This window comes from Macaca thibetana, chromosome X (genome assembly GCF_024542745.1).
Source record: "Macaca thibetana thibetana isolate TM-01 chromosome X, ASM2454274v1, whole genome shotgun sequence".
Taxonomy (NCBI): Eukaryota; Metazoa; Chordata; class Mammalia; order Primates; family Cercopithecidae; genus Macaca; species Macaca thibetana.
This window is the reverse complement of record NC_065598.1, coordinates 6482701-6504532: the sequence shown is the minus strand read 5'-3', so window position 1 is coordinate 6504532 and position 21832 is coordinate 6482701. Positions and strand designations below refer to the sequence as shown.

Below are 21832 nucleotides of genomic sequence, written 5' to 3'. Positions count from 1 at the left end.
CCATCACACCTTGTGTGGATTTAGATGTTCCTGTTGTGCATCAGCATAAGTTAAAGGTGGGAAGGACTCCTGGTATTTTCAATTCTTTCTGATAACTAGTCCTCTCGTAATTGGCTCTATGACGACCTCCATGAACTCATGCGGTCCCTATCGTTAATCCGTATGGCTAATGACAGTGTGAAGATTGTTTTTTCATATGGCACGTTGCTGTTGATCAGCTGTGTTCAGCAACTTTCTTTTGTCCCCTGATCCCTTGTTAAGTAGCGCCACAGCCGTCCCTCAGCTGCAGCCTTCTTCAGCATCTGGTGGAGGCCTTTGTGTAATTTCCTCTCCTTAGCAGGGTGAGGAATGATTGAAGTGTTTTCTGTAGAATACAGCGCTTTTGCGGAAAACACCAAAAACATAGTCCTTGTGTATTTACTGCTTTGGAATAAAATTATGGTTCAGCGAGGCCCTGCCGTGGGGCTTTCCCCGGTGCCCTGGCCAGATCCCAGGTCCGGTCACCTCCTGGGCCTGCTCGCTGCCCTTCTCCGCGTTTCATAAAGAGGCCCAGCAGACAAAGCAGCAGTGCCTCCCAGTGTGCTCCTCTTCTGTTCCTTTGGGAAATGCATCGCTCAACCCCCAATAGCTTTTTTGATTTTTTGGTTTGGTTTGTTTTGAGCAGTGATGTTTTGGAGCTGACAACCCCTTTTAGACAATGTGCCCTAGGCCAGAAATTCCTCAAAAGGGGCAGCCTGAGTGTGTTGCCGCACAGCTGGAGGGACCGTCCCTGGAAGAAGGCCTTGTGGTGGAGGCCTCGCTCCTCACCGCAGTACTTCCCTCCTCCTCCACAGGGGCTGAGAAACTCATCGTCCACCTGCGGAAACACGGCATCCCCTTTGCGCTGGCCACCAGCTCAGGGTCCGTGTCATTCGAGATGAAGACGAGCCGCCACAAGGAATTCTTCAGCTTGTTTTCCCACATTGTGCTGGGAGATGACCCTGAAGTGCAGCATGGCAAGCCAGACCCCGACATCTTCCTAGCTTGTGCCAAGAGATTCTCTCCCCCTCCTGCTATGGAGAAGGTAAGCGGATGCTGGTGACACAGGCCGTGTTCCACGACCACGTTCCACCAGATAATATCTACGTAGTGTTTGCTAAATGTGGAAAGTTGTGGTTTGTGCTGTTGAAGGCCAGTTTGCAGTGCTCCCTAGAACTTGGGTATGTGGGCAGGGAGATGGTCTGACTTGGAAGATTTTGTGAGGAATTGTGGCCATGCCTAAGTCACCAGGCCAGGGAGACTCAACCAGAATCCACTGGGTCTCAGGGACAGTCTGAGAAGCTTACAGTGCCAGAACAGGGCCTATTCAGACATTTTCCAGGGAAACGGTGGTTCTAATGATGTGGGGCTTAAAACAGTCTTCTTGTCTAGGTGCAGGCTTTAAGGTGAGTATTCACTGCAGTTCAGATGTAAATCACTAAAACTCACTTCCCCTCCCCAACTGCTTATAGAGTGCTCATTGGTTACTGCAGAGCTTTTGCTTGTGTAGTGACGTTGGGTTTTTATCGCCAAGTTTTTGGACTTCCATCCATTTCTCCATTGGAAAGTGGCAGCTGGTGGGCTTGTATGCTGTGGCAGCCCCTGTCCTGCACCATGGCTTCTTGACCATGTAGGGTATGCGGTGGAGATGGCCCCTGGCTCCCTCTTCTTGTTATACAAGGCTCCTTCCCAGGTGACCGGGGCAGAGCGTTTAGGGAGCTGACTGCTCGTGGTGGCTGGGCCTGGCTCCAGATTTCTCTGACCGCTCTGTGACTGCCAAGATGGAGTCCTTGGCCTGAATGATCTGCAGATAGAGATTCCAGAATCACAGCAAATCACCCTTGAAAGGGGGGCTCCCGCTGGCGATGTAAGTGTAAGCAGCTGGGGAGGGCATTCATCGGGGAGTCCCTGCAAATGCCTGCTTCCCCTGGGTTCCTGCATGTGAGGACTTGTGTGGTTTGTGGGGAAGAGCCTTTCAGTGAGAGGTCTTTTTCAGGCCTCACCTCTCATCACTAACGAGTGATACCAATCATGAGCTCAGGGAAATTACTCAGAAACCTCCTTCCCAATAAAGCTGAGCTACTGGAGTAGTCTTGAAAGACCTGGTTTTTGTTGTTGTTGTTGTTGTTTTGTTTTGTTTTTTGACCAGGGTGCAACTTACTACCTTGAACCTATAGAGGCAGCTGGAACCTGTGCCTCAGTACACAGGCCTCTGATTCTCTGAAGCTAAGTGGGCATCCAGCAATTCACTTGAATTCTGACACTGACTCCTACGATTAGCCCAGACCCCGAAGGTTAAGGCCCCAGTCCTACAAGACGCCCATCGCACATTCCAGGGGCCACCTGTACTTCTGATTGGCTGCAAATTGGGGGTTCCTGTGATCCTCTCTTCAGGTCTAATAATTCCCTAACATGACTGACAGAGCTCAGGAAAACACTTTCATACACTTGCTGCTTTGTTATGAAGGGTAAAACTCAGGGACAGCCAAATGGAAGCAAGGCATTGGGCAAGGTACAGCAGGTGATTGCAGCGCTCCCCTGCCACCTCTGGGCACATGACCCTCCCAGCACCTCCATGTGCTCACCAAACTCAAAGCTCCCCAGGCCCCTCATGTAGAGGTTTTTATGGAGCTTTCTTATGTAGCTGTGAATGATGACATTACTGCCGATTGCTCATTGAACTCAATCCAGGCCAAGGTGCCCTCCCTGGAGATGAGGGGGAGGGGTGAAAGTTCCAGTCTTGTTTGTTTGTTTGTTTGTTTGTTTGTTTTGAGATGGAGCCTCGTTCTGTTGCCCAGGCTGGAGTACAGTGGCATGATCTCGGCTCACTGCAACCTCTACCTCCCGAGTTCCAATAATTCTCCTGCCTCACCCTCCTGAGTACTCAGGATTACAGGCATGTGCCATCACGCCTGGCTAATTTTTGTATTTTTAGTAGAGACAGGGTCTCATCATGTTGGTCAGGCTGGTCTCGAACTCCTGGCTTCAGGTGATCCACCTGCCTCAGCCTCCCAAAGTGTTGAGATTGCAGGCATGAGCCACTGTGCCCGGACCCAATCTTCTAATCGCATATTTGATCTTTCTGATGTCCAGACGCTGTCCTAAAGCTATCCTGGGTCCACCAGAGGCACTTCATTAGGTTGAAAATGGCTTGTTAATGACTCAGAAATTCCAAGTGTTTTAGGAGCTCTATATCATGAACTGGGGACAAAAACTAGGTGTGTAATTTTTATGATGCCATAGCTATAAACAGTCATTGAAAGACAGTGGGACATTCTTAGCAATACACATACCTGGGCTGATTGAAATCTCATTCCTGATTTAAGTCTCATTACTGAATTCAACTTGACTGCAATTGCTTGACATGGGACATGCCTGAGACCTCCCAGCTAGTAAGTCAGAGAGTCAAGGCTGAGCCTCCAGGTGCGGCTGGAACAGGTCCCAGTGGGAACATGTATCTGCTTCTTATGTCTGGACATGTGTATGTCTGCATGCTTGGCATCCTGTTACAAATTCCACTGAAACATGTTCATTTTTCCTCAGAATTTCCCCCTTATGAAAGAATTATTCCATAGCTTCAGGCTATAAAGTCTTCTTCCCAGAAACACCATTTTTGTTGTTGTTTAACCTGAGTTATTGTTCACTAGAAAAGTGAAGGTGCTGCACTCCATACACTATGTGTCAGAATCGATCAGAGTATGTTGGCACTTGCATTCAGTTCTGTATTTACAAGCTGATAAAGACAAGGTAAAATATTTGCCTTGTTAACATGAGCTGTTCTGTAGCTAAGGCAATTAAACGGAATTTCAAGTACAGGCAGTCCTTGTTTTGCAAGGCACTCTGTTAATGGAAACATGATGTTTCCATGTGGGGTTTTTTGGTTTTGGTTTTGTTTTGTTTTGTTCTGTTTTTCAGATAGGGTCCCCTTTGTTGTCCAGGCCATTGGTGGCAGTAGCACAATCATAGCTCATTGCAGCCTCCATTTCCTGGGCTTAAGCAATCCTTCTGCCTCTGCCTCCCAAGTAGCTGGGAGCACAGGCACACACCACCATGCACAGCCGGGCGTGGCAGCTAACACCTGTAATCCCAGCACTTTGGGATGCTGAGGCAGGAGGATGCTTGAGCCCAGTAGCTTGAGACCAGCCAGGTCGACATAGCCAGACCCTGTCTCCACAAGCAATTAGCCATGTTTTAAAATGTTTATGGAAGCAGTGTGTATGTGGAAAGCACATGCTGCCATTGCATGGGACCAGTTATGGTGAAACCCACAAAGCAAGGGCCCTCATGAGCAGGACTTTCTCTCACAAGGTACCCTGCAAAAAGAGACCCATGGAATGAACTGTTTTAACATCCGGTTGTTCTCATTGACAATGTTTGTTTTAGACTTGTCAAAGAAAAATGAGCAGTTACATTTTTTAAAAGTCATTTAGCTCTTAGAAAGTCCTAAACATTTTCCTTATTATTAATCTACATTTACTTACAGATGTATTTATCTCTCATACTTCTTACTTAAAGACAGTTACACATTTTGGGTTTTCCTCCTGTGATGTGCATATTATAATACTAAAGGAAGATTTTCCCAAACTCCTGCCAGGGAAGCAGCCCAGGTTTTGTACTTGGCGTTTGTGTCAGGAATACAGGAGGCAGTGGCCAAGGGGTGTGTGGATGATCTTGGAGCTCTTCAGTCAGGCAGGCCCTGCTCTTCCTCTTGGCCGCAGTGTGGGTGTGAGCTCACAGGGGCAGCATGCCTCCAGAGTTCAAGGGCATTCCATTACATCAGCAGTCACTGAAGAGATTTCTGAATCTCTTAGGGAATTGATCATGCCATAGGTGTCACCAGGTTAATTAGGCACAGTAGTAGTAGTCATAGGAAAGTAGTCAAAAACAAGTAGGATCAAAGGGTTATTAATTATGTTAAATATTAATTCCCATCCTACTAGGAGAAAGTGTCCAACAGAGCCGACATTAAAGAATCAAGTTTTCACTGAGAATATTTTCTAAGTTATTCATGTATCATTATTTTGTTCTAAAAAATATAAAGCAAACATAAGGCCACCTTCAGGAGCCCCCCAGACCCCACCTTCAAGCTAATGAGCACCCATTGAGTGAAAGCACCCGCCCGCTGTGTGTCAGGCAGGGTGCGACATCTGCCAACACATCCCCTGAAGGCCAGAGATCCAGTGGGTAGAGGGCCTCCATGTGCCAAACGCCAGGTCCTGAGACTTGCGAGTGTGAGCACACTCATTGACTGGCCAGGACTTGAGGGACCAAGCTGGGAGGCACCCCAGGGCTCTCTGTTCCCAGCCACAAAAACGCCATCGTTGTTGTGAAACAAAAATGACGGCATTGCTTACATACCACTTCTAGGGTTGATATTTATTACAAGTAAAACCAGAAATCAAAAATCAATTTTTTTTTTTTTGAGACAGAGTCTTGCTCTGTTGCCTAGGCTGGAGTGCAGTGGCACGATCTCGGCTCACTGCAACCTCTGCCTCCTGGGTTCAAGTGATTCTCCCGTCTCAGCCTCCCAAGTAGCTGGGATTACAGGCATGCGCCACCACACCTGGCTAATTTTTTTTTATTTTTAGTAGAGATGGGGTTTCACCATGTTGGCCAGGCTGGTCTTGAACTCCTGACTTCAGGTGATGCCCACCTTGGCCTCCCAAAGTGCTGAGATTACAGGAGTGAGCCACCGTTCCTGGCTGTAAATCAATTTTTTACAGCCTAGCCATCACTACTTTGCGTGTTTTAGTTTTCTTCTACTTCTTAATGTTGTGTTAGGAGCTGAATTTCAGGTTTTAAAAAAATACATTTTTGTTTTTGTTTTTCTGTTCTATTTTCAAGGAAGTAATAAATGTTAAACTGCATAAATAGGTAGAGTAGACTCATTTTACCAGCGTGAGTTTTGTGTATATTCGGTATCTGTCTTTTTTTGTTTAATACCAGGGTTGAAGTTGTGAGATAATATTCACAATTAGTAAACAAGGAACGTGGTAGATTCTACTGTTTTTCCTGGAAACCTGCATATTTCTTAATGAATAAGGGCTAAATCCACATAAATAGGTAGATTGGGCTCATTTCACCAGCCTTTAGACATTTCTACTCACAGCCCAAACTATTATGCTATCACCTTGTTAAGAATACAGTCTTACAGGTGGTGGTTCATGCTTGTAATCCCAGCACTTTGAGAGTCCAAGGTGGGAGGATCACTTGAGCTCAGGAGTTCAAGACAAGCCTGGGAAACATAGCGAAACCCTGTCTCTACAAAAAATAATAATAATGATGATGATGATAAATTTGCCAGGTGTGATGGCACCTGCCTGTAGTCTCAGCTACTTAGGAGGCTGAGGTGGGAGAATCACCTGAGCCTAGGAGGTGGAAGTTGCAGTGAGCCGAGATCATGCCACTGCCCTCCAGCCTGGGTGACAGAGCAAGACTCTGTCTCAAAGGAAAAAAAGAAAATAGAGAATACATTCTGGGTGGTGGCTTAGGGATACGGGTGTTCTGTGAAATTCTTTGAACTGTGCTGTAGGCTGGACCATCTCTACAGTGCGATGTTGGGGGAGGCAGCTCTGCCTAGTGTGACAGGCAGACCAAAAGTTCACTCAGGCACAAATTAGAGCATCATAGGGGACTGGGGATGGCACAGGGCCTGAGATAAATGCTCAGCATTTTTACAGAGAAGAACAGAGGGTGGGATTAGTGCTCAGCAGGACAAGTCCAGCAGGAGTGCAGCCAACACAGAATCAATCGTGAGGACTTTGGAAACCAAGCAGAAAAGTTTACACATGGTGCAATACGCATTTGAGCTCACTGGAAATTCTTAGAAGGACACTTTGGCCATGTCTGTGTTTTAGAGCTCAGTGGAGTACTGGGTGACGGATTAGAAATAGGCAGTAAGGGAGGAGGAAGTGCCAGGTGTGATTCCAATGTGATTCCTTCAGGGAACTTATAGTTCAGTTAGAAAAAAATTAGTAATGTCAAAAGTTACAGGAGGCTTAGGAGAAAGCAAAATTAAGAAAACTGTCACTGGGCATATATTCATATCAACTTGTACCAAATTTGAAGAACTTTTTGCATCTCTGCGACTCCTAGATTTAAAAAAAAAAATGAAAAAAAGATGTAGCTAGTTAAAAATATATGTATTTTTCTAATACCTGTAACTACATGTGAAACTCACACAAAGTTTCATCTTATCCTTACCATACATTGCATATGTCCCAAAAGAATGCAGACAGGAGCAGGCAGGCTGTCAGTGTGAGCTGACCTCTGTAACTGGAACTTCTTTTCCTCTGAGAATAATAGAGAACAAATAGCTATATACTACTTATGTCCAATTTAAAGTTAATATTTGGGCCAGGTTCAGTGGCTCACACCTGTAATCCCAGCACTTTGGGAGGCCAAGGCGGGTGGATCACTTGAGGTCAGGAGTTTGAGACCTGCCCAGCCAACATGTTGAAACCTCATCTCTACTAAAAATACAAAAATGAACTAGGCATGGTGGTGCACGCCTGTAATCCCAGCTACTTGGGAGGCTGAGGCAGGAGAATCACCTGAACCTGGGAGGCAGAGGTTACAGTGAGTGGAGATTGTGCCATTGCACTCCAGCCTGGGTGACAAGCAAGACTCTTTCTCAAAAAAAAAAAAAAAAAAAAGTTAATATTTGGTGACCAACTGAGCTTTGCTGGGCCTCTGGTTTTTGGGAGATTAGATGTTCCTTGAATCAGCTTCTTACCCTGCAACACTGAGTTAGGGACACAGCCACACTGGAGCTGCTCCAGAGGGTGAGGAGCGTCACCTGCCATTGTTTGCCACCCTCTGTGGGCCTCAGGGCCCCACAGCCTGGGTCCTCATTGCTCCAGCCTCAAGGCCACCTCCTCCTGTCACCCATTATCACTGAACAAAATAGACGTGCCTCTAGTCACTTATCCTTGGTATTATTTCATTTCCCTTTCTCCCTTCTTTCATTATTTAAAAAAACATAATAACAAGGACCTTCACGGATACTGTCCTTATACTTCTTTTCTTTCATTGAACTTGCCTTTGGGCTTGGTGTCCCTCCTGAGTTTCCTGGCATGAGGGCACTTGCTTAAACCAAATTGCACTGTCAGAGGAAATGTGTTTCCTTTACCCTCTTAGGTGCAGTGATTGGGGGCCTGTAAGTCAAACTAACAAAAGACAGACTGTCAAGAGTAAAGATAGATTTGTATTTACATACAACCAAGGAGATCACAGAAAAATGTGACTCAAGGAGGCAATTAGAATATCGGATTTGTATGTCATCTTAACATGGATGGGAGAGGGGCAGAAGGGCACACAGAAGAATAAACCACTTAGGAAAACTAAGTGGGCCGTTAGGAGACTAGATAGCGGATAAGATAGTTTTATAACATCTTTTAGAGCAATTTCTCATCCAGGTGCACAGGTGCTGACTTCTTATCTTTGGTGATAAGACTCACACTTCCCTGTTTGTGAAACCCCTGAGCATTGGATGTATGAGGGCGGAGGGCTAAATTCTTCTGGAAGGCTTTCCTTAGAAAGGGAAGGGAGTGCAGAAGCCTTCTGTTCTGTACTTGATGCTTACTGTCTTCAGCTCTAATAACCCTCATGCCACTGTGGCATGTTCTGCAGTCATCTGCTTCTCCCGAACACCCCATCGTTCCTCCCCTGCCCCTTCTCTGAATGCCCAGCACCCAGCACCAACGACAGGCCCTCTGCCTGCCCAGCGCACATGGCATTCTTGTTTCTAAACGACCCTGAGGTGCCCAGCCCCTGGTTCTCAGGTCCTGCCTTTATCCAGCCCGAGCAGCCTTACATCCATGTCCAGAACACTAGCCTTGGGGCATCTTGCTGTCCCAGATGACCTCGGTGTCCCTCAGTCTCGTTCTCATGTTAGTTGCCAGGCGCCACAGTCCCTGTTTCTGACCGCATCCTCGCCTCCTCACTTTCCTCCACATTGGGGGGCATTTCATCCTGGCGTCTGCTGCTCCTGACTGTTGAGACCACAGACATCCGTCTCCCATGCTCCTCCGCAGCGTCTCCCTCTGCTGGCTGCACCATGCCCATCCGCCCTCATCCACTGCTCCCACTGTTTCTCTCTGCACTTCCTCTCACCCAGGAAGTTCAGCAGTCCCCAAATGTCAGCGTCTGTGTGTGTGCAGCTGTTGTTTCGGTGTTCGTCTCACTCTGTCCCATCCCCCTGGGTGATCTCATCTGCTACTTGTCGTCACTATGCCTGACTCAAATCTTGGTTTCTGAACAGCTGTAGAGTCCTGGGCCCAGTGGTCTGGAAAAGGGCCTTGGGAAAATCTTATGTAAAAGTTCAGCCAGGCCACACTTACTAGGAGTCTCAATAGAGGTTCTCCCACCTTAAATCTACTCTTGGGGACCCTGCTGCTTGTCTGAGCCCCAGGCTCATTAATCTGCACTGCCTGAAATCATGAGCACCTCTGAAAACACGACAACACTCAGCATTTTCCCACATTCTCCTTCAGCCTGCTCCTGTCACTCCAGGCACCCTGGAGTCCCTCAGCCAACCTTGAAGCTTCTCATTGCACGAGGATTCTGTCTCCTCACATGCCATCTGCAGCCAGCAACCTCCTTTATCCATCCACTTCCTAGGCCTTCTCTTCTGAAAACCTCTCTTGTCCTCATTTGTACATTCCTTCCCTTCCTGAATTGAGGCTGTGAGTAGCAGCTGCTGTGTTGACTTCAAGGTCCATTCCCAGCCTGAGAACATAGACTCCTCCCCGGTCCCCACACCCAAATCAGAGGCTGTCAACGCACGATATACAGAAGCAGAAGCCAACAGACATGGAAGCCAGTCACTGATTCTGTAGGTAAAGAAACAGATTCACATCAAGGGACTCAATTCCCCTCCGTAAACTTTTACTGAACCTTTCATGTATGTGCCATTTTATCGGATTGCAAGATGCCAGGAATACTGAGTGATTTAGGAGCACACACTGTCATTTAGTTTTAATAATAGCCAATGTCATTTCTTACTTAACTAGAATTTAGTAGTTATTTCTTGCTCTTTGATTTTCCGTTCTTATAAACTCTTGGCAGAGAAACCCTACATTCCCAGCTATAGTGTGGCCTTCTATATTAGTCTGTTTTCATGCTTCTAATGAAGACATACTCAAAACTGGGTAATTTATACAGGAAAGAGGTTTAACGGACTCACAATTCCACATGACTGGGGAAGCCTCACAATCATGGCGGAAGGCAAGGAGCAGCAAGTCATGTCTTACAGGGATGGCAGCAGGCAAAAAGAGAGCTTATGCAGGGAATCTCTCTCTTATAAAACCATCACATCTCATGAGACTTACTATCACGAGAATAGCACGGGAAAGACCTGCCCCCCTGATTCAGTTACCTCCACCGAGTCCCTCCCACAACATGTGGGAATTGCGGAAGCTACAATTCAAGATGAGATTTGAGTAGGGACACAGCCAAACTCTGTCACCTTCTTTTTCTTTTCCTGTAGTGTTCCCCACAAATAGAGAAGGCATTCCACTTCTGTATTGTTATTTCACAAACCCCGACTGACACCTATGCTCGTGATCCTTGTCTCCATCTCCTGCCACTACAGCTGTAGCGATGTCAATGAGGAGGCTGTCTTTTTCACCTTCTGGCTCTCCTCCTCCCCTTGGGTGCATCATCAGCTTTGATAGGAGGTGGAGCTGTGCTTTGGCCAGGTCACAGCACAGTGAGTGTTCTGGCTTCTTGGCAAACCCATAGCCACCTGCGTTCCTCCAGACTGGTTTCCAGGGCTTACAGTTGAGGCAGAATCTGTCCTCCTCTGATGGAGAGCTGCGCGTCATTCTTGGGGAACTTGGGGCATTGCAGTGTTGATTTCAGGTTCACAGCCCTGCAGAGACCTCGACACAGGTTGCATACACATGGGTCCCTGTACTGTTTTGCAGAATTACGCCAGAGCTGAGCCATTCTTGGGGCACAGGGGTCTCTGGGAAAACACAAATTAGAGGCATGAGGCCCTTCTGCACTCTGTCAAATGCAGAGAAGTGAAGAAATAATTTCACTAAATGCTAGAGAAAAACAGCAAATCTCAGAACAGAATGAACTTCTGTCCTCTCGTAATTACTCTTCATATGTCTTGCCTTCAGATATCTTCTTTATGCTCGACTGGAGAAATTCCAGGATGGCACTGTGCCCTGTGCTTTGTGTGGAGAAAATACTGATGGATGAATCACTGGACCACTATTTCCCTTTTAAAGGCAGATACTTGTATAACAATGGAAAATGTAACAAGGCTTCATTTAATCAGCACTGTGCGTGTGCGTGTGTGTGTGTGTGTGAACGTGTGCATGCATGTGCACATGCACACACGTGTGTGTGTGATTGATATGTGTTATGGAAAAAGCTCATGTCTCTGGAAATACTTTCCAGCAAAAAACATCTAATAGCTTAATCTTTATAGCAGTGCAGGTTTTGGCCCTTTAACTTCCCTGATGTTGTAAACTAAAAAATTGCAGTCTCCATATACATTTTACTACATCCTCTAACACAGGAGTCCCCAATCCCCTAGCCACGGACCAGTACTCCATGGCCCGTTAGGATAAGCAGGGTGCACAGCAGGAAGTGAGCGGCGAGCGAGGCAGCATTACCACCTAGCTCCGCCTCCTGTCTGATGAGAGGCAGCATTAGATTCCCACAGGAGCATGAACCCTAGTGTGAACTGTACATGCAGGGGATCTGAGTTGTGTGCTCCCTATGAGAATCTAATGCCTGATGATCTGAGGTGGAACAGTTTCATCCCAAAACCAGCCCCTTTCACCCCTTACCCGTCTTGGAAAAATTGTCTTCTATGAAACTGGTTCCTGGTGCCGAAATGCTGGGAACCAGTGCTCTGAAACATGTATTTTTTTTATTTCTTGACTGTCACTCAAATGCCTTAAAAAGTCCATGCCTCGTAGTTCCTTGAAACACTTTTTAAAAGAACTAGTAGCCACTGTCAGTACAAATGCCACTACCCTACTCGGGGTATTTCGTTAGGTTGGCTGGTGACCAGCTGCGCATTTTTGGTAATAATACTGTGTTCACTGAGTCTTTTTGATAGCGAGGTTTCAAAGAACTAGCCAGTAAAAATAGAATCCGGACACTATCCCGCCATACCCTAGTGCATCAAGTTCTTTGGTCCTGCATTACCAGTTGTCTTCTACAATTGTGTCAATTTTCAAAATATCTTTTAGCTTTTAACTAGTAATTATTACTAATAATTATTGGATGTTTTGGGCTAAAACCTTGCTAAATGTTTAGCATCTCATTTAATGTAGTACCACAGATTATTGGCAAATTTGAGCATTGTTTCTCTTCACTGCGGTTGGAGGAGAATGGTATATTGAATACAGAGAACATGTGACCCATAAGTAGCGCTAGTGCTATTTGTATGTATGGCTCCCCACATTGCATTGCATAACATTGCCATAGTTGAGGAATCTGCTTTTTAAAAGTGTTTAGCCTGGGCTAATTTGCAATAAAGCCCGTGAACTCTCCCATCCCTGGACATGGTGTACCTTCCTTGTACCTTGTACCTTCCTCACCCGATCTGGCCTTCACAATGCTTGTGTACACATTCTCGGACTTGCCCTCACCCAAACTAGAATAGTGAGAATAACCAGCGAATTCAGCCTCGTTATGTTTGGGGATTTATACGAGGATCAAGGTGGCATTTCAGATTGTTGTGAAACAGATGGATCAGTCAGGAACTAATACCGGGGTAGCTGTCTTGCCAGTGGAGAGGGGGACATAAACCCCTAGGCACCGGCTTACTTCCAACACTAAGGTGCATCCTACTCCAATCAAATATTAACATGTAAAACTCGAACCAAGTCTCCTTCTGGTGATAGGACCTAAGCGAGCTGTGCTAACTCTCCCCTTAAGAACAGTGAGAAAAACTGGACAAAAACTCAAAAGCGTCTTTTTTGAAGGGATCTGATTACCCAGCAGGTAGTGAACAGTGGGACCCTTTACCCCTAGAGCTGTCCCCAGAAGAAGTGGCTAATGAGAATGAGAAGTGCAAGTTTGTTTGTTTGTTTTTTTGGTTTGGGGGCAGGGGGGCTGAGGTGGGAGAATCACTTGAACCCAGGAGGCAGAGGTTGCAGTGAGCTGAGATCACGCCTCTTATACAGAACCTAGTTTGAAAAGGAAGGGATATTTTAAGTCTTTTAAGATAATTTTAACTATTTTTCTTTCTTTAGCTCTATTTCTGTGTGTAGCTGTTTTACTACACCAGAATTCAGCAAGTTATAGTTTCTTAAGAGTTAGTTCCTATGTGGAAATTGAAGCCCTATCAGTAACCTTTTCCTCCTCGTGTATCTTCAAGTCTATTACCCAGCCTTAAACTTTGAATGGATCTTGTATCCATGCATGATTTTGTAACATCATGCATTTGTTCATTCAGAAAATACTGGGTGGCTGAAAAATTAGAACTCCAAAATGTTGACTCATTTCATTATAATAATATCAAAAACCCACATCTGTTCATGTCGCCATCAATCTCATCAGGTAAGTCTCAGTTCTGGCAAGCTGTCAAGCTTGTGGTGGTAGAAGCACGATTTCCAAAATTCTCAGTTTCTCTAGAAAACTCAGACTTTTATTTTTGTCAACAAACTGAGTTATTTCCCTTGAAGTGGCCCTCTCTTGAGAAAATTTTCTAGAAAAGTTCTGCCAGATGCCCAAATCTTAGTAATCATCACTCACTGCCTGTCAGTCATTCCTTCAAATAAACATGAGGCTCCAGGAAAGAAAAACCATGATAAAGTGGGGATCTTGGAGCAGGGTGAGCACGTGGTTTCCTTGGAGACCAGAGGCTCACCTCCCCATGTGGCACACGTGCTTTAGAGGCCTTTTTCATCGTCTCACGACATCTTTAAAAAAACAGCCAACTCAAGGGCTGAGGCTTCATAAAAGTAGAGTGTGTACCACTCAGCGCAGATATTCCCAGGTGGAGCTGCGCTTTAATCTTCCTTCCGGAGTGCCTGCTGCGGGGCAGAGCACCGCGCTTGCCAGCAGGGCTCCGCCACTGGCCCTCCTGCATGCACGGGCCCCGGCTGTGTGGGCTGTTTTTCATGCCGACATTGCATTTGTACTGTGGATACCACTGTCGACACAGCATAGAAAGGTCACCGGTGCTTTAGTATTACTGTGGGTGTAGATTTGACTTTGTGGGCCCCCTGAACGTGCCTCAAGGACTCCCACGCTAAAAACAGCGGGCTTGGAGAATGAGAACAGCAAAGTAGCCTCCGTTACGAGCGGAATTTTCTGGAGAGTCCTTGAAAGGGACAGTGCGGGCTTCAATACCTGTGCATGTTATGCCAGCAGGCCTCAGGAAGTCTCCCCACGGAGCTGGACCTGGTATGGGAATCGCGAGACCTGGTAACTAAGCAGTGGCACAGCTGTGCGCCCATGCTCAGGGTGACCTTTCGCAAAATGGTGCCACCAGAGTTGCTTTCCTCTGGCCTCCTTAGAAGGGTGCGTTTCTTCAGCAACAGCAGATTCGCAGTTCATTTAGGAAGGTCATTGGAAAATGGGCTCCAGCCTCCCAGGCGGCCAGGCAAGGATTTAGGAGCTGGCCGGGAAATGCCCAAAGGCCGGCGTCCAAGAGATCAGGCAAGGTGTGTGTGCTTTGATGAAATGAGAGCTAGCTGGCGGGAAGCGGGGTCATTTTGTGAGATGAGCGTTGCACAGCAACAGGGACCTTTGTTGAACCATAAGTGGACAAGGCTGCTCCCTTCAGTATTTGATTCTGCAGAATGTCAGCCTCCAGAGACCAATGCCACGTGCTGTGAGGGGTATGGTGTTATTCACACATTTATCTTTTCCTAAAAAGTTTCCACTAGCAGAACAGCATCTTTGATTCTGTTGAAAAGGGGGAAAAAAGTGAGGGAGGGACTAGTTTTCTTGAAAACATCCAACCATTAAATTGCTTACTGAATAAGTACATTTTTATTCTAATGCCCTAACTTATTCTGACTAAGGGTTAAGAAAATACATTTTCTGTAGAAAAGAAGACATGTTCTGTGGCTCATCCAGAGTATTATTTGAGCTGCATGTCTATAGTTTAATCACATACTGTTGGAAGTCTTCCTGGGAGATGCTGGAGGCCCAGGAGTCAAGGGGTTCGATGTGCCATTCTCCAAACACAACTCTCTAGAAAGAAGGTTCCAGCATGACTCAGGAGAGTTTGATGCAAACTGGGATTCTCTGGGCACCTCTCAGGGACACAGCCTCGATGTCCAGCTGGTTACAGAAGCACATCTCCCACCTGATTTATCCCTGAATAGGAGCAAGGAGTGGGGCAATCTTTCCCTTCACCCCCACGTCTTCCTTTCCTCTTCCCCACCTCCCTGAAACCATGCCTGAACAATGAAATGACTAGGAACTACTGTTTCTGGTTGTGTTCCCAAGTGGGAATATGGGCTGCTTATGACCTTGGAATGTAGAATGCTGTCATTATTTATTCATCAATAGACATCCAATAAATGCAGATCAACAGCTTGCCTGTCTTTGACTGTGTGTGCTGGTTTTAATCTTTGTACTTGTCCCGTAAGTGACCCCATGACCATAGAGTGAGCTCTTCCATCTTGTAAGAGCCTTTTGTTCACCTTCTATTCTTTTTATGAGAAGGAAGTGCCAGTGCATGTCTCAACATAAAGAGAAACGTTGAATACATACTGTTTTTCTCTTATATATATGCTCAAAATAACTACCATAGTAAACAGTCATCATGATCATGGGACGAACTACACAGCCATTCATAGATATTTGTAGTTGTCATTTAGAGGTGGACTATGCAATAGTTCATAGGCTTATGAATACATATCTAACAATATTAGCTGGGTGCAGTGGCTCATGCCTGAAATCCCAGCACTTAGCGAGGCCAAGGTAGCTTGATTGCTAGAGCCCAGGAGTTCAAGACTAGCCCAGGCAAAGGGCGAAACCCCATCTCTACAAAAACTAGAAAAAGAAATTAGCCGGGCGTGGTGGTGCTTGCCTGTAGTCCTAGCTACTTGGGAGGCTGAGGTGGAAGGTCACCTGAGCCTGGGGGTGTCAAGGCTGCAGTGAGCCATGATTGCACCACTGCACTCGAGCCTGGGCAACAGAGTGAGACCCTGTCTCAAAAGCAAACAAACAAACAATATTGTACTTGTAGTATTTAAAAAACATAATTATCCGGTATTCCCACAGCTAATGGAATGAAAGGGGAGACTTTATCTCCCTAGACAGGAAGCACGGTACCTCCTACACTCCCTTCTCTCCACATCAACTGGGTAGGTGTGTGAATGCATTTCAAAGTCAAGTATAGTTAGTAATTACTTGATCTTTTTCCAGCCCCTTCTGATAAGCTGAATTGAACACCCAAAAGTGATAGTAACATCATTTTCCTTTGCAATTATAAAGACCATTAACCCAACAGAATCTCCATGATGTACCTGTTTGTGATGTTTTTGTTCCATTTTAATTCAGTATGACTCCTGATAAATGGATCACTACGCAATTAATTTTTCTCATTCTTTAGATTCATACACACAGACACATATATCAAGCAAACTATAAATTGCTGAAATGACAGGTCAGCAGTAACTACTTGTTACCACGTGTGTAACATCTCTTCAGGACTGCTTTGTAATTCATTTGTATGGTAGTGTTGTACCAGTGTAACTGCTAAGGGGTTTCTCCGGTTCCGTGTGCATTTGTACATGAAGTTGTGCAATCTCCACATACCAGCATTTTCAAAGAATGACAATTTGCATGAGGCCATCTTAATAGCAGGTAGCATGTAACCAACCGATCTGAATTAAGCCACCATTGCAGAATAAAACATTTGACACTAAGCCAGGTATTTCAGTGAATGAGTTGTATCTTGGATTTCCAAAAAAAAAATAAGCAGTCATGCTCTCGAATAATCTTAATAGACATAAACAATATTGCTAGGGTAGGGGGCACTGCCTTTAACAATGGTAAGAGTTTCTTGGTAAATCAGTGGTTTTGCTTCTTTGATGTTTCTAAAACACTGATATGACCAGTTGCCCTGCTCTGACCTCATCTCGCCCTCCCCAACTTCCCTCCCCCCCCACCTTGTAAGCACAGACCTCTCAGTCTGACCCCTTGCTCCCTCCCTCACTTACTACTTCTGGTTTCCTTTTGGGGCCTTGTCTTCTGCCTGCCCCCAGTACCTGCACAATGTTTATTCTTCTGCGTGTCCATCTCATCCCAAGGAGCCTCTCCACGCCGGAGTGCAGCCAGTAACTGTCTCTGCCAAGCTCTTCCCTCTGCCTGCACACCTTCCATTTCCCAGTGGCTACAAATATCGTGTGCAATTATGCCTGTCTTCCATGACCTGCCTCTGACAAGACATCCCTGAGTCATCTTCCCTAAACCCACTCCTTCAAATCCACCTTCCAAATCGTAGTGAATGGACTGCTGTCCCTGCTCCACAGTACTGTGTGCCTCAAACAGGGCTCCCCACAGCTGGCTGGGATTAGCAGGGATTCCCCAGTGCGTGTCTCCTGCGGTGGAGACCATGAACTCCAGGGAGGCCAGAGAGCTGTCTGCTCTGCTTTTTGTCTTCTGCCTGCCCAAGACAGTACTTTATGTAGGTGTTAATTTCCTAAAAATATGTGTAACATGCTTGAATTGCTGATAGCTATTTATTAAAGCCCAGCTTCTAATATAAATATGCATTTCTGATGAATCCCCCAAAAAAACAGGAAAAAACAAATGTCATTAATTTGCAGTTTATCAATATCCTGGCTAGTAATTGAGATATTTAGTGGCATAGTCACTAGAATATAAGGTGCTAGTCCCAGTCCCAACACGAGTTTGAGTAATTTTAAACTTCATAGTGAATTTTTTGTAACGTCTACAGAATGGATCACCATTATCATAATAATAGCTGATAGCGACGGAGCATGTCCCATCTGCCAAGCACTGGGTATCGTTGATTCATTCATTTATAAAATTTGAAGTTGGTGGGAGGGCATATTTAAAGACTGCTACCTGGAATAGTGTTGTCAGAGATTCATTTGTTTGTTCTCTGCATTCTTCAATATATAAATTATTCCATGCAATTGAGCAGCTCCCCAAGTACGTCATAGTTATGAAATGTGCGTTGACTTTGGAAGATTACAGTTCATTTGTGATCTTCCAGGCAGCAGGGGTTGGCGTGGGGGTATTCTTCTTTGTAGTGAAAGTGTTTTCCTCTGAAATCTTCAGCTACTTCCCCACTCTGTGAAGCCTTCTTCTCCTGGGTCAGTGGGACCCTTCCTTGAGAGTGGTTTCAGTAGGTTCTCCAAAAACTGTTCAGCTGAGTAAAACTGGGTAGAATAGTCCATGCATTTTGTCCCAAGATATAAAAATTGGCTTTGGGGAGGTGAAAATGAAACCTTACTACTTTTAATGTATCAAGCACCAATACCCATATAGAAAAATATAATGCATCTGTGTTGTTATAACATGTTATGGAGATAGACTGTTGGGGGAAAATAACTGGAAAAGCTTTTTTGGGGGTGATGATGAATGAAATGGTTGAGAAACACTGAGTTAGTCATACACAGTATCAGACAAGTACTGTGTCAGTAGCCCCAGTAATTTCCACCCTCAGGCCAGGCCCCACATCCAGCACATTTTTGCTCTTCTCTAGCCCCTACGGCCACGTCAGTCTTCTAGCCCAGGCTTCATCGGCATCTCAGTTTAGAGAAAGGAAGGCAAGATGCCTCCCACCTCTGTTTTCCAGGATTGAGAATATGCTCACGCCCCTCTCTATCTAAAGGAAAGGAGAGAGGGATGGACCAGGCCCTGTGTTGCTCTTACAGGTGCCTCGGGTGCCATTTTGTCATGAGCGGTCAGCAGAGCCCGTTGCCGAGGGGCCTAGGGAGGGTGCCCTCACAGAGCTGGTACCTTCAGTTCTGAATTAAGCAGTAGCCTCAATGCCTTGTAAGCAACCATTCATGTAAGAGGATAGGCATTTAAGGTGAAATCTGCCTCATCTGTCATTATTTACAGGTAAGATGCAGAATAGTTCAAGAAAACAAGGCAAATGAATTGCATTTGCATTAACGGGAGTCATGCCACATTCGGCTACTCTTTGTGAAAACTTCCCCAAAATAGATTCCTTGGAGTGCTGCTTTGTGGGACCTTCATTGATTTGCTCTGAAGATAGGTGTCCATACCTGAGAGGCCTCAGTGAAGTTTCAACTGCAGAGTTATCCATGGCAGCACTTCTGGAAGCATTTCTGTGCTGATGGTACATGGCAGGTCCCCAGTTCCTCATTTAATGGGAGGAATCTCCTTTTTCTGGAAGATTTCTCTGGACTGCTGTGTCACAAAACATTCTGGAAACCCCTTACCCCATGAACGTTCTACTACTAGACGATTTAGAATTGAACGTTAATATGGGCATGGGAGGCCAGTGAAAACAACATAAGCCTCACCTGGGACTGCAACACATGTTTGTTTTGGAAACACTGACTTTGCAACCACAGCTATAGACAACGGCTTTTATTTTAGGAGTCAGCAGTTAATACATTTGCAGGAAGGAGAATTGAGGGCATCCCTGTGAAAACCAGAAAATAAATCCATCCTGAAGGGCGTTGGCTTTGTAGGCCTCTCATCCCCTGTTGGGTAGGTTGCTGGGCCATGCACAACGGGTGTCGGGATGGAAAGGACCAAGGAGAGGACTGAAGAGAGGCCTCTGCATTGCCGACTGCCACGTGCTCACCACACAGCTCATTGGCTCATCCACCAGCTCATTTAACCATGAAGTCTTTTAATCCCCTCCAGGTCCAATGAATTCCTTAGGCTTTTTTATCTGTGTTTATCAGTTCCCGTTACAAATGGCAGCTTCTTCTACACGGCACATTTGGAGATGACATGGAAAAATCACTCACACAGGCCAGCAAAGGCACTGTCTTTGTGCCGTGGTAATCCTGTTTGGGGAAGTCTCTCCAAAAGCAGGGAAAACATCACTGTACTTTTGCTGTCTTGACAATGTGTGGAATCATATTATACAGCAAGCATACCACAAGCAGGTCTCATCTAAGGCACCTAAATGTGGTTTTTCCATAACGAAAGTGCTGTTGAAAGTAAACACAACTTGCTGCTCTACAGGTTAGAGCATTTTAATCCTGTACATGGCTAATCTTCCCTAGTCTGTCTGAAGTCATAGTGTCCCTCTAAACACACAAAACTGATAGGGGCCTCCTGTCACACTTGTGGATCATGAGTCTCATGCAGAAGGCTACGGAAAATGAATTGATTTCACATGTTTTACTCAGAGGAAGTGGAAAAAGAAAATGATTCTAGTGACCATCTAGAAACTTGCGGTTTTTGACTCTAAGACAATCAGCACCTTTCAGGGCCTTGCTGGGCTTTTCACTGGTTTCTGACAGATTGGTGGACACAGCATTTGTACCATTAAAAGAGGAAATTGGGGAAGATTTTTTGAGCTGTCTTGAAGTCTTTTGCTCACCACTTAATTTACATACATACACTTTAATATGCATGCTAAGAGTGCCTGTAATGTACTTTTTTTGAATAAAATGACACAGAGAATTCATTAGGAAGCTTTCCTGCCCACCCCCCCAACCAAGTCGTTAAATAACTTTTTCAAAGGCTTTTCTCTATAGGAGAAGGAATCAATTTAGGGGTGTAGTTCATTCATTTACCTAGCTTGTAACTCTAGAGGGTTTTGTTATAAACATGTTTATATCAATAATGGTTTTATAGTTTGATTTTCAGAGCACTATCGATTCAGTAAAACAGTAGCTCTGCAGTGCACAAGGGATACTGACCTCCACCTCAGCACTATTACTTAGAGGAATGCAGCACCATATCTAACTTACTAGTAGGTAGCTGGATGTTTGGATGAAGGAAGGGAGAGCAGGAGGAAGGGAGGGATGGATAGATTGGTAAATAGGGATGGATGGACAGATGGATGGATTCATGAATAATATAAACGGAAGTACTAATTAATAACAAAATACATGCATACCTCAGCAGTCATTTTTACAGCATTACTTAAAAGTTTCATGTTTAAACAAATATCTGATAGTGTATATGTATCCAACATGACAACATTGTACTTATTTACAGATCATTATCTGACAAGGAACATGAAGTCAAACAAAACTTAAACCTTAGATATGAGCGCTGCCAATCAAAATTCAAAACAAAGTTTAAGGCCCCCTTGAAGTTTTGATGTCTCACCATGTGAAAATTGAACTTGATGTTACAAAATTAATGCATAGGAAAAAACCTCCTAGGAAAAAGCCTGGTTTTGGTGATGAGATTCAGATCATACATGGCTTTATATTTGATGAATAGTTGTGGGCAGCTGCTGTACTTTCTGTGCTTCCATGTAATTCCAGGACTGCTTCTGGGAGCCCTGAAAGTACCCTTCAGTGACTTCCTTTCAGATGTTGTATTTCATTAAGCAAAAGGGAAAGCTTTATTCCTTAGAGATGATATAGTAATATTTGGAAAGCTCACTAGTTCCAACGATGCACATAATTTAAAATAGACACATCATAGTTTAAAAGGTAAAATTGGTTACGAAATGTGATCCCAAGCAGGCATGGGCAGTGCTCTGCCTGCAGCCCAGAGGAGGTCCCAGTGTGCAGGATTGGAAAGGGGCTGGCTCCTTCCCTGCTGTGACTTTTCTGTCTGCTTCCCGATGGGACGTGCTGTTGATCCCAGCTGCTGAGAAGAAATGGTGGGCAAGTGCCATGAGGATGGGGATTTGCAGCAGGGAGGAGCCAAAGGTGGAAGCATCACTGGGAAGTGAGAGCTA

The 21832-nt window shown here is 45.3% G+C and overlaps 1 protein-coding gene across 4 annotated transcripts in view; it reads left to right on the top strand.

Annotated features, from left to right (window-relative positions):
• The window catches only part of PUDP (pseudouridine 5'-phosphatase), a 177571-nt gene that overhangs the window by 69333 nt on the left and 86406 nt on the right, over positions 1-21832 (top strand). For all 4 annotated transcript variants that reach the window (XR_007722762.1, XM_050777493.1, XM_050777492.1 and 1 more), the window contains exon 3: positions 834-1063. Coding sequence is in view for 3 of the 4 variants with exons in the window: in XM_050777493.1 (XP_050633450.1) it covers positions 834-1063 (230 nt within the window). In the remaining variant the exon portion in view is untranslated. The remainder of the gene's footprint in view (positions 1-833; positions 1064-21832) is intronic.